General features: G+C 36.2%; 1 protein-coding gene across 1 annotated transcript; it reads right to left on the bottom strand.

Annotated features, from left to right (window-relative positions):
• Nucleotides 1-3732: 3732 nt before the first annotated feature.
• Nucleotides 3733-4325, bottom strand: LOC136349759 (uncharacterized). The gene is made up of 2 exons (XM_066301485.1): nucleotides 3997-4325; nucleotides 3733-3922 (listed from the first exon to the last, which is right to left on the bottom strand). Exons 1-2 carry the CDS (start codon nucleotides 4323-4325, stop codon nucleotides 3733-3735), a joined length of 519 nt encoding a protein of 172 aa, XP_066157582.1.
• Between the last annotated feature and the right edge of the window lie 9206 nt (nucleotides 4326-13531).

Raw genomic sequence — 13531 nt, 5'->3', positions numbered from 1 at the left:
CCTCGCTTCCCATATAGCCTTCCTAAATGCTCCACATCTCCCCGTCCCAGTCATATATCCCTCCATCTCACACAGCACACACTACTCCCTCGCCTCACATTCCTTCCTTACATGACCCTTTTTCCCACACCTATAACAACACCCCCTTCTCTCTTCCCCTTTACATTCCGCAATCATATGTCCTATATCCCAGCATCTTAGTCACTTCCTCACATACAATTTCCTTTCGATTCTACATACAGCCCATTCAATCTTGATGTGGGGATTCTTCATAATAATACTCCCGCATCTCTCCCTTATCCTAATTGTACATGCCTGCATGCACCCCCACATTGGCCTTAACTCTCCCCCACTAAGATCATTCTCCCCTATCTCTTGCATCCTCTCAGTCAGCGCCTTTTCCACATTTACCCTTTCAGCCGAATTATCCAATCCTCTCACAAACACAGTCATCCATTCATTCATACCTGGCCCTATCGCCCTAACATTCCTTCCCATCATCTTTCCTACTGCCCCACTTACACTATTTATTTTTCCTTCTTCCTCACCCATTGTCACTACCACTCTTCCATTCTTACTCATTCTAACTCCAGTCACTTCTTCCCCCACACACAGTTCATTCAGTGTCTTTTTTACATTCCGAATCGCATCATTTCCCCCCTCATCCTTTTTCCTCTCAACATTCATTGCGTATGTCTTTTTCCCTCTCTTCATCGTCTCCTTACGTACTTTTCCTCCCATTTTCTCGTATATAACTACCTTCGTTCCTGTTCCATGCAGCACGCTCTCTACCATTTTCCTCCATCTGTCTATTTCCATTCCTTCCAGCCCATGCATTCCTATGATTTCTTCCCATTCTGTCTCCCAGTAACCTATCGAATATCTCCTCCTCTTTTCCTGCGTACCTAATTTTACTAATCCTACTCCTATTTTCTTCCGACTCCTTCCCCTTCCTTTTAACCCTACTGCTGAACTCCGCAACCCCAATGTCCTCCTCTATCTCCTCCAACTCTCTATACCTATTTTTAAACCTTACCCAAACATCCATCTCCTTCCCATTCACTCCTTGCCCTTCGACCACTACTTTCGTTACTTTCCCACCTGCTCTTCCGGCAGGTCTCCTACCTCTATCCTCATATTCGTGTACTCTTCCTCCTTCCACTCACTATTTTCCTGTTCCACAAACTCTTCATACCTATCCGTTCTCTCCACTTCCCCAGTCTGCGTACCTATTTCCCTTTTTTGTGTACTTACCATAGCTTTATCAGGTCCCTCCCCCCCTTCTTCCGTCTGTACATCAGCTTCGTACGTGAGGATCTCCTGCCTTTCATACTTGTTTCTATTTATATAATCTTTTATTATGTTCTTATTTATGTCTTTTATTTGTTTTTCCAATTTTCCTGTTATCTCTTTTATCTCCCTTTTAGTATTATTTTCAATATACCCTTTTAGATTTGGTACTTGAGATACCCCGAAGCTTGCAAAAGGGGCCAACCATTTTTTTGACCATAATAATGGTATAGCTCGACGCTCCCGGTATCTTGGAAAACTCCACATTTTTACTCTTGACTCTCTCCATTGAAATGTCAGTTAAAGCCCAAGATCTTCAGTTTTGAAAACGATTAAGGGTTGTGTGTGTCATAACGAGTGGAGTAAAAATCTACAAAAGTGTTCCCGAGTTCTGTTTCGCGAGTTCCATTACACATGGACAAGCCTTTGGAGTGGTGGAGAAACGTAATTTTTCCTGACGAAAGTAAGTTTTGTCTTATTCGGTTCAGATGGGAAACGGTTCGTGTAAAGAAAACCAAACGCAGAGCTGAAGCCAGAAAATTTGAAACCTACGGTGAAACATGGGGGAGGAAGCGTATTAGTTTGGGGGTATATGGGGTACAATGGGATAGGAAAGCTGGCGTTTATTAATGGGATAATGACAGCCAGGACTCACATTGACATATTGCAACATAATTTAAGACCGAGTGGTGCTAAATTAAATCTGGAAAATATTTTTTTCTTCCAACAAGATAATGACCTGAAGCATTCAGCCAATTTGACGAAGAAGAAGAAGTCAAAGGACAAGAAAGTTGTATTTTTAATAATTAAAAATTGCATTGTAACAATTATTGTTTAATTTGGTAAGGCAGAAAAGCTATTTTGACCCCCCGAAATTGCGCATGCATCATCAACTTTAAATGAATTTTTCTCATAAATCGTTGCTCGTAGCGACTTCAATAAAGTGTACCTTTTTTAAGCAGAAAAGATGAGAGAATCGATTTTTCTATTCCAAAATGGCACACAGGGTAGCACAAAAAAGTTGCAACGGTTTCAGGGGGTCGAAATCGTTGCTGGTGGCGCCCTCTAGAAAATACAGCTAAATCGACTATAAATTTGAATTTTTTATCCCCATAAACCCCTGTATACAAAATTTCATGAAATTATTTCGAAGCAGTCGAAAACTATTAAAGAAAACGTAATTTATTTTTTCAAATTTAACACCCTGTATCTCGAAAGTGATGCAAGTTAGGACATATGTTTACATGAACATTTTTGCTTAAAATATGACAAGGAATCACTCCTTAAAATTAAAGTCATCACTTATGTTACACCCTTATACCGGGTGGTCCATTTAACCTGACAAATCGGGATATCTCGAAAATTACGCATCAGATTGAAAAAAGTTTCAAATGAAAGTATTTTGTTTCGAATGGATCCACGATATAACACTAACCATGACTTCCCAACTCTTTCACTTGGGGTTGGGACGGGGGTAACTTTGAAATTTCAAATGGCAACCCTAATTTTTTATTGCAGATTTGAATTTTACGATAAAAATTACTTGGAGTTTGTCTGAAACGTTTTTTTTTCGATTCGCCACATGTGGCGCTGTAATCGGAAAAACTTGCTTTATTCCGATTCTGAAAGAAAGCATCGTGTCTTTCATATTTTTAATGGAAACTTGTTGGTTTTTTGGGTACCTCCGATAGTTTAAAGAAATAAAACCGTCTGTGACAGAAAAAAAACTTTATTTATCATTAAATTTACAAATAAACTTAGATCCACATTGAATTTTCATTCCGTTGGACACAACTGTTCGAACATTAAATTAATGACGAAGCAAATGTTCAAAATGTCCACCGCCTTCATCAATACATTTTCTTAAGCGCATCTGTAATGCTTGTTGAGTGGACACTAACACTTCGGGAATGACAGAGACACAAGCATCTCTAATTCTTTCCATCATGTTTTCGGGCGTTGTGGGTACTCTTGAATACGCTTTTACTTTGAGATAACCCCATAAAAAAAAGTCGAGTGGGATAAGATCAGGCGATCGTGCTGGCCAATGAGTAGGTCCATCTCGTCCAATCCATCGATTGCGATATTTATGATGTAAAATTTCTCGGGATATTAAAACCCAATGAGCTGGGCAACCATCATGCTGAAACCACATCGAACGTCGAGTTTCTAAATTAATGTCTTCCAATAATAAGGGCAAATTTTCATTCAAGAAGTTTTGATATTTTATTCCATTTAATGAGCCATCAATAAAATATGGACCAATTATTTTACGGCCTGATGGACTGGCGGCCGGGTTATGTGGGATTCGCCCCCTGAAGGGTAGTGCCCACCCACTAAAAACCTTACTCTCTTCACCCTGGGTCCCCTCCGGAAACCGCCGTTAGACATTACTTCAGAGGGAGGGTGGTAAGTTCGTACAAACTGATACTCTCTTTCCTCCTATGCTCCAATCATATTCTTTTCTGCTCTTGCTCTATTTTGTCTTTCCCTTTCATCCTTTCCTTTCTTGCCTATAATACCTCGCAGCATGTCAGTTACTGCCCTCCAACTCACCTCGTTCTTTTGCAGACATTCAGCGATGTTTTCCGCAGTTATCCCCCCCAGTCTCTCTTGCGCCCTCTCTCTCTCTCTGTAACATGCTCTCCACATACAAAAATCGAATGCTCCGGCGTGTCCTCATCCTCGCAACACCAACACTCATACGTCTTCTGTTTCCCTATTCTCTTTAGGTAGCTTCCAAACACTCCATGCCCTGTCAAGGCCTGAGTTATGCAATAGTCCAGGCCCCTGAACTTTCTACTCACCCATTTCTCTAGGTCTTTGACGAAGACTTTCGTCCATCCCTCATATTCGTCCCATCTTCTCTGCCATTTTGTGAACAGCATCCTTCTAGCTTCAGCTCTACTGCCCGCTCCCCTTTCGTATATCATCGTTCTCTCTTCAATTGCGAGGTCCGTGGGTATTTGTCCCGCGATTAGCTTTATTGCAGTCGTCGGGACTGTCCTGTATGCCATTGCAATCCCTATGGCCATCCTCCTATTCACCCTTTCGAGTTTTAGAACAACTAAAGTCTTCGACAATTTCTTAGGATCCGACTTAATTTCATTCCTACTCTACTTACAGTAACCGAATTACTCTGACTTCCCTCGGAAGTGCAAATAGGTTTATTTCAATCTGGTATGTCGGTCATTTTTTTCATTTATGTGCTTATATAATTATTATATCTATTGTAGGGGGAACTCATAACTCCTTTAATAAAATTGACAATGTTATGAAAATTATAAAACTCAAATGCAAGGGTTCGTTGGCGAGTTTTCACGGTTTTAGGTGCCAAATACCCATTTTAGAAATCTGAAAAAAATTGAGTAGGTGCTTCGCAATGTCCTCTACGCGGTGTAAAATAATGATTGGTGTACCAGACCAATAAGTAGACAAAACTAATAAAAAAACATTATTTTTTTAATTTTCAGTCCTTTGCCCTTACTTGAAAAATCTGACGAAAAATGGTAACGTGGACAGAGGGTATGTTCTCAGCATATATTTGAATCCATGTTGTACGATAAGCGGTTCCAGAGATATCGCAATTTAAATTTTTTGCTTTTAACCCATTCTCAGCCCCAAACGGTGAGGCCTGGGGGATTGAAATTTTGGCAAGTAGGTATTCGTAAACATAGAAACCTTTGGTGAAAAATTTAACATGATATTTCTTGGGGCACATTTTGAGTACAAATGCTTACACGTCCTTTGGAGTTTATTTGCGGAAGTTATCGAGCTTCAAAGTTTGAAAAGTCCCCAAAGTTGTGTGTTTGAGCACATAAAGAACTATTTTTCTTGGAAACTCGACAAGATACAATCATCATGTGTTACATCATGTGAAAGATCTTGTCGAGCTGATTAATTTGCGACTTTGTTTATGAAATTGTGAGTTCATTTGCCGAAGTTATCGACCTTCAAAGTTTGAAAAGTCACTAAAATTGTGTGTTTGAACACATAAAGAACTATTTTTCTTGGCAATTCAACAAGATGCAATCATGATGCGTTGTGACATCTTCGAAATCTAGTCGAGCTGATTAATTTGATACTTTGTTTAACAAATTTGGTCCCCATTTGCCGAAGTAATCGAGCTTCAAAACTTGAAAAGACACAAAAGTTGTGTTTGAGCACATAGAGTACTATTTTTCTTGAAAATTCAACAAGATGCAATCATGATGTGTTGTGACATCTTCAAAATTTCGTGGAGCTGATTAATTTGACACTTTGTTTAACAAATTTGGTCTTCATTTGCCGAAGCTATCGAGCTTCAAAGTTTGAAAAGTCACAAAAATTGTGTATTTGAGCACATAAAGTACTATTTTTCTTGGAAATTCAACAAGATGCAATCATGATGTGTTGTGACATCTTCAAAATTTCGTGGAGCTGATTAATTTGACACTTTGTTTAAGAAATTTGGTCCACATTTGCCGATGCTATCGAGCTTCAAAGTTTGAAAAGTCACATAAGTTGTGTGTTTGAGCACATAATGTACTATTTTTCTTGGAAGTTCAACAAGATGCAATCACGATGTGTTATGATATCTTCAAAATCTCGTTGAGGTGATTACTTTGACACTTTGTTTAAGAAATTTGGTCCACATTTGCCGAAGTTATCGAGCTTCAAAGTTTGAAAAGTCACAAAATATGTGTGTTTGAGCACATAAAGTACTATTTTTCTTGGAAGTTCAACAAGATGTAATCATGATGTGTTGTGACATCTTCAAAATCTCGTTGAGGTGATTACTTTGACACTTTGTTTAAGAAATTTGGTCCACATTTGCCGATGCTATCGAGCTTCAAAGTTTGAAAAGTCACAAAAGTTGTGTGTTTGAGCACATAATGTACTATTTTTCTTGGAAGTTCAACAAGATGCAATCATGATGTGTTGTGACATCTTCAAAATCTCGTCGAGCTGATTAATTTGACACTTTGTTTAACAAATTTGGTCTTCATTTGCCGAAGCTATCGAGCTTCAAAGTTTGAAAAGTCACAAAAGTTGTGTGTTTGAGCACATAAAGTACTATTTTTCTTGGAAGTTCAACAAGATGTAATGAAGATGTGTTGTGACATCTTCAAAATCTCGTTGAGGTGATTACTTTGACACTTTGTTTAAGAAATTTGGTCCACATTTGCCGAAGTTATCGAGCTTCAAAGTTTGAAAAGTCACAGAAGTTGTGTGTTTGAGCACATAAAGTACTATTTTTCTTGGAAATTCAACAAGATGCAATCATGATGTGTTGTAACATCTTCAAAATCTCGTTCGAGCTGATTAATTTGACACTTTGTTTAAGAAATTTGGTCCACATTTGCCGAAGTTATCGAGCTTCAAAGTTTGAAAAGTCACAAAAGTTGTGTGTTTGAGCACATAAAGTACTATTTTTCTTGGAAGTTCAACAAGATGTAATCATGATGTGTTGTGACATCTTTAAAATTTCGTGGAGCTGATTAATTTGACACTTTGTTTAAGAAATTTGGTCCACATTTGCCGATGCTATCGAGCTTCAAAGTTTGAAAAGTCACATAAGTTGTGTGTTTGAGCACATAATGTACTATTTTTCTTGGAAGTTCAACAAGATGCAACCACGATGTGTTATGATATCTTCAAAATCTCGTTGAGGTGATTACTTTGACACTTTGTTTAAGAAATTTGGTCCACATTTGCCGAAGTTATCGAGCTTCAAAGTTTGAAAAGTCACAAAATATGTGTGTTTGAGCACATAAAGTACTATTTTTCTTGGAAATTTAACAAGATGCAATCATGATGTGTTATGATATCTTCAAAATCTCGTTGAGGTGATTACTTTGACACTTTGTTTAAGAAATTAGGTCCACATTTGCCGAAGTTATCGAGCTTCAAAGTTTCAAAAGTCACAAAATATGTGTGTTTGAGCACATAAAGTACTATTTTTCTTGGAAGTTCAACAAGATGTAATCATGATGTGTTGTGACATCTTCAAAATCTCGTTGAGGTGATTACTTAGACACTTTGTTTAAGAAATTTGGTCCACATTTGCCGATGCTATCGAGCTTCAAAGTTTGAAAAGTCACAAAAGTTGTGTGTTTGAGCACATAATGTACTATTTTTCTTGGAAGTTCAACAAGATGCAATGATGATGTGTTGTGTCATTTTAAAGATCTCGTCGAGCTGATTAATTTGGACACTTTGGTTAACAAATTTGGTCCACATTTGCCGAAGTTATCGAGCTTCAAAGTTTGAAAAGTCACAAAAGTTGTGTGTTTGAGCACACAAAGTACTATTTTTCCTGGAAGTTCAACAAGATGTAATCATGATGTGTTGTGACATTTTCAAAATCTCGTTGAGGTGATTACTTTGACACTTTGTTTAAGAAATTTGGTCCACATTTGCCGAAGTTATCGAGCTTCAAAATTTGAAAAGTCACAAAAGTTGTGTGTTTGAGCACATAAAGTACTATTTTTCTTGGAAGTTCAACAAGATGTAATCATGGTGTGTTGTGACATCTTCAAAATCTCGTTGAGGTGATTACTTTGATACTTTGTTTAAGAAATTTGGTCCACATTTGCCGAAGTTATCGAGCTTCAAAGTTTGAAAAGTCACAAAATATGTGTGTTTGAGCACATAAAGTACTATTTTTCTTGGAAATGCAACAAGATGCAATCATGATGTGTTGTGACATCTTCAAAATCTCGTCGAGCTGATTAATTTGACACTTTGTTTAACAAATTTGGTCTTCATTTGCCGAAGCTATCGAGCTTCAAAGTTTGAAAAGTCACAAAAGTTGTGTGTTTGAGCACATAAAGTACTATTTTTCTTGGAAGTTCAACAAGATGTAATCAAGATGTGTTGTGATATCTTCAAAATCTCGTTGAGGTGATTACTTTGACACTTTGTTTAAGAAATTTGGTCCACATATGCCGAAGTTATCGAGCTTCAAAGTTTGAAAAGTCACAAAATATGTGTGTTTGAGCACATAAAGTACTATTTTTCTTGGAAATTCAACAAGGTGCAATGATGATGTGTTGTGTCATTTTAAAGATCTCGTCGAGCTGATTAATTTGACATTTTGTTTAAGAAATTTGGTCTTCATTTGCCGAAGCTATCGAGCTTCAAAGTTTGAAAAGTCACAAAAGTTGTGTGTTTGAGCACATAAAGTACTATTTTTCTTGGAAGTTCAACAATATGTAATCATGGTGTGTTGTATCATTTTAAAGATCTCGTCGAGCTGATTAATTTGACATTTTGTTTAAGAAATTTGGTCTTCATTTGCCGAAGCTATCGAGCTTCAAAGTTTGAAAAGTCACAAAAGTTGTGTGTTTGAGCACATAAAGTACTATTTTTCTTGGAAGTTCAACAAGATGTAATCAAGATGTGTTGTGATATCTTCAAAATCTCGTTGAGGTGATTACTTTGACACTTTGTTTAAGAAATTTGGTCCACATTTGCCGAAGTTATCGAGCTTCAAAGTTTGAAAAGTCACAAAATGTGTGTGTTTGAGCACATAAAGTACTATTTTTCTTGGAAATTCAACAAGATGCAATCATGATGTGTTGTGACATATTCAAAATCTCGTCGAGCTGATTAATTTGACACTTTGTTTAACAAATTTGGTCTTCATTTGCCGAAGCTATCGAGCTTCAATGTTTGAAAAGTCACAAAAGTTGTGTGTTTGAGCACATAAAGTACTATTTTTCTTGGAAGTTCAACAAGATGTAATCATGATGTGTTGTGACATCTTCAAAATCTCGTTGAGGTGATTACTTTGACACTTTGTTTAAGAAATTTGGTCCACATTTGCCGAAGTTATCGAGCTTCAAAGTTTGAAAAGACACAAAAGTTGTGTGTTTGAGCACATAAAGTACTATTTTTCTTGGAAGTTCAACAAGATGTAATCATGATGTGTTGTGACATCTTCAAAATCTCGTTGAGGTGATTACTTTGACACTTTGGTTAACAAATTTGGTCCACATTTGCCAAAGTTATCGAGCTTCAAAGTTTGAAAAGTCACAAAATATGTGTGTTTGAGCTCATAAAGTACTATTTTTCTTGGAAATTCAACAAGATGCAATCATGATGTGTTGTGACATCTTCAAAATCTCGTTGAGGTGATTACTTTGACACTTTGTTTAAGAAATTTGGTCCACATTTGCCGAAGTTATCGAGCTTCAAAGTTTGAAAAGTCACAAAATATGTGTGTTTGAGCACATAAAGAACTATTTTTCTTGGAAGTTCAACAAGATGCAATCATGATGTGTTGTGACATCTTCAAAATCTCGTCGAGCTGATTAATTTGACACTTTGTTTAACAAATTTGGTCTTCATTTGCCGAAGCTATCGAGCTTCAAAGTTTGAAAAGTCACAAAAGTTGTGTGTTTGAGCACATAAAGTACTATTTTTCTTGGAAATTCAACAAGATGCAATCATGATGTGTTGTGACATCTTCAAAATCTCGTCGAGCTGATTAATTTGACACTTTGTTTAACAAATTTGGTCTTCATTTGCCGAAGCTATCGAGCTTCAAAGTTTGAAAAGTCACAAAAGTTGTGTGTTTGAGCACATAATGTACTATTTTTCTTGGAAGTTCAACAAGATGCAATGATGATGTGTTGTGTCATTTTAAAGATCTCGTCGAGCTGATTAATTTGACACTTTGGTTAACAAATTTGGTCCACATTTGCCGAAGTTATCGAGCTTCAAAGTTTGAAAAGTCACAAAAGTTGTGTGTTTGAGCACACAAAGTACTATTTTTCCTGGAAGTTCAACAAGATGTAATCATGATGTGTTGTGACATTTTCAAAATCTCGTTGAGGTGATTACTTTGACACTTTGTTTAAGAAATTTGGTCCACATTTGCCAAAGTTATCGAGCTTCAAAGTTTGAAAAGTCACAAAATATGTGTGTTTGAGCTCATAAAGTACTATTTTTCTTGGAAATTCAACAAGATGCAATCATGATGTGTTGTGACATCTTCAAAATCTCGTTGAGGTGATTACTTTGACACTTTGTTTAAGAAATTTGGTCCACATTTGCCAAAGTTATCGAGCTTCAAAGTTTGAAAAGTCACAAAATATGTGTGTTTGAGCACATTAAGTACTATTTTTCTTGGAAGTTCAACAAGATGCAATCACGATGTGTTATGATATCTTCAAAATCTCGTTGAGGTGATTACTTTGACACTTTGTTTAAGAAATTTGGTCCACATTTGCCGAAGTTATCGAGCTTCAAAGTTTGAAAAGTCACAAAAGTTGTGTTTGAGCACATAAAGTACTATTTTTGTTGGAAATTCAACAAGATGTAATCATGATGTGTTGTGACATCTTCAAAATCTCGTTGAGGTGATTAATTTGACACTCTGTTTAACAAATTTGGTCCCCATTTGCCGAAGTAATCGAGCTTCAAAACTTGAAAAGACACAAAAGTTGTGTTTGAGCACATAGAGTACTATTTTTCTTGGAAATTCAACAAGAGGCAATCATGATGTGTTGTGACATCTTCAAAATTTCGTGGAGCTGATTAATTTGACACTTTGTTTAAGAAATTTGGTTCACAATTCCCGAAGTTATCGAGCTTCAAAGTTTGAAAAGTCACAAAAGTTGTGTGATTGAGCACATAAAGTACTATTTTTCTTGGAAGTTCAACAAGATGTAATAATGATCTGTTGTGTCATTTTAAAGATCTCGTCGAGCTGATTAATTTGACACTTTGGTTAACAAATTTGGTCCACATTTGCCGAAGTTATCGAGCTTCAAAGTTTGAAAAGTCACAAAAGTTGTTTGTTAGAGCACATAAAGTACTATTTTTCCTGGAAGTTCAACAAGATGCAATCAAGATGTGTTGTGATATCTTCAAAATCTCGTTGAGGTGATTACTTTGACACTTTGTTTAAGAAATTTGGTCCACATTTGCCGAAGTTATCGAGCTTCAAAGTTTGAAAAGTCACAAAATATGTGTGTTTGAGCACATAAAGAACTATTTCTCTTGGAAGTTCAACAAGATGCACTCATGGTGTGTTGTATCATTTTAAAGATCTCGTCGAGCTGATTAATTTGACACTTTGTTTAACAAATTTTGTCTTCATTTGCCGAAGCTATCGAGCTTCAAAGTTTGAAAAGTCACAAAAGTTGTGTGTTTGAGCACATAAAGTACTATTTTTCTTGGAAATTCAACAAGATGCAATCATGATGTGTTGTGACATCTTCAAAATCTCGTCGAGCTGATTAATTTGACACTTTGTTTAACAAATTTGGTCTTCATTTGCCGAAGCTATCGAGCTTCAAAGTTTGAAAAGTCACAAAAGTTGTGTGTTTGAGCACATAAAGTACTATTTTTCTTGGAAGTTCAACAAGATGTAATCAAGATGTGTTGTGATATCTTCAAAATCTCGTTGCGGTGATTACTTTGACACTTTGTTTAAGAAATTTGGTCCACATTTGCCGAAGTTATCGAGCTTCAAAGTTTGAAAAGTCACAAAATATGTGTGTTTGAGCACATAAAGTACTATTTTTCTTGGAAATTCAACAAGATGCAATCATGATGTGTTGTGACATATTCAAAATCTCGTCGAGCTGATTAATTTGACACTTTGTTTAACAAATTTGGTCTTCATTTGCCGAAGCTATCGAGCTTCAATGTTTGAAAAGTCACAAAAGTTGGGTGTTTGAGCACATAAAGTACTATTTTTCTTGGAAGTTCAACAAGGTGCAATGATGATGTGTTGTGTCATTTTAAAGATCTCGTCGAGCTGATTAATTTGACATTTTGTTTAAGAAATTTGGTCTTCATTTGCCGAAGCTATCGAGCTTCAAAGTTTGAAAAGTCACAAAAGTTGTGTGTTTGAGCACATAAAGTACTATTTTTCTTGGAAGTTCAACAATATGTAATCATGGTGTGTTGTATCATTTTAAAGATCTCGTCGAGCTGATTAATTTGACATTTTGTTTAAGAAATTTGGTCTTCATTTGCCGAAGCTATCGAGCTTCAAAGTTTGAAAAGTCACAAAAGTTGTGTGTTTGAGCACATAAAGTACTATTTTTCTTGGAAGTTCAACAAGATGTAATCAAGATGTGTTGTGATATCTTCAAAATCTCGTTGAGGTGATTACTTTGACACTTTGTTTAACAAATTTGGTCTTCATTTGCCGAAGCTATCGAGCTTCAAAGTTTGAAAAGTCACAAAAGTTGTGTGTTTGAGCACATAAAGTACTATTTTGCCTGGAAGTTCAACAAGATGTAATCATGGTGTGTTGTATCATTTTAAAGATCTCGTCGAGCTGATTAATTTGACACTTTGTTTAACAAATTTGGTCTTCATTTGCCGAAGCTATCGAGCTTCAAAGTTTGAAAAGTCACAAAAGTTGTGTGTTTGAGCACATAAAGTACTATTTTTCCTGGAAGTTCAACAAGATGTAATCATGATGTGTTGTGACATCTTCAAAATCTCGTTGAGGTGATTACTTTGACACTTTGTTTAAGAAATTTGGTCCACATATGCCGAAGTTATCGAGCTTCAAAGTTTGAAAAGTCACAAAAGTTGTGTGTTTCAGCATATAAAGTACTATTTTTCTTGGAAATTCAACAAGATGCAATCATGATGTGTTGTGACATCTTCAAAATCTCGTTGAGGTGATTACTTTGACACTTTGTTTAAGAAATTTGGTCCACATTTGCCGAAGTTATCGAGCTTCAAAATTTGAAAAGTCACAAAAGTTGTGTGTTTGAGCACATAATGTACTATTTTTCTTAGAAGTTCAACAAGGTGCAATGATGATGTGTTGTGTCATTTTAAAGATCTCGTCGAGCTGATTAATTTGACACTTTGGTTAACAAATTTGGTCCACATTTGCCAAAGTTATCGAGCTTCAAAGTTTGAAAAGTCACAAATTATGTGTGTTTGAGCACATAAAGTACTATTTTTCTTGGAAATTCAACAAGATGCAATCATGATGTGTTGTGACATCTTCAAAATTTCGTGGAGCTGATTAATTTGACACTTTGTTTAAGAAATTTGGTTCACAATTCCCGAAGTTATCGAACTTCAAAGTTTGAAAAGTCACAAAAGTTGTGTGTTTGAGCACTTAAAGTACTATTTTTCTTGGAAATTCAACAAGATGCAATCATGATGTGTTGTGACATCTTCAAAATCTCGTCGAGCTGATTAATTTGACACTTTGTTTAACAAATTTGGTCTTCATTTGCCGAAGCTATCGAGCTTCAAAGTTTGAAAAGTCACA

This window comes from Euwallacea fornicatus, unplaced genomic scaffold (assembly GCF_040115645.1).
Source record: "Euwallacea fornicatus isolate EFF26 unplaced genomic scaffold, ASM4011564v1 scaffold_56, whole genome shotgun sequence".
Classification (NCBI taxonomy): domain Eukaryota; kingdom Metazoa; phylum Arthropoda; class Insecta; order Coleoptera; family Curculionidae; genus Euwallacea; species Euwallacea fornicatus.
Note: the sequence above shows the minus strand (reverse complement) of the source record. Positions and strands in the feature narration are given on the sequence as shown.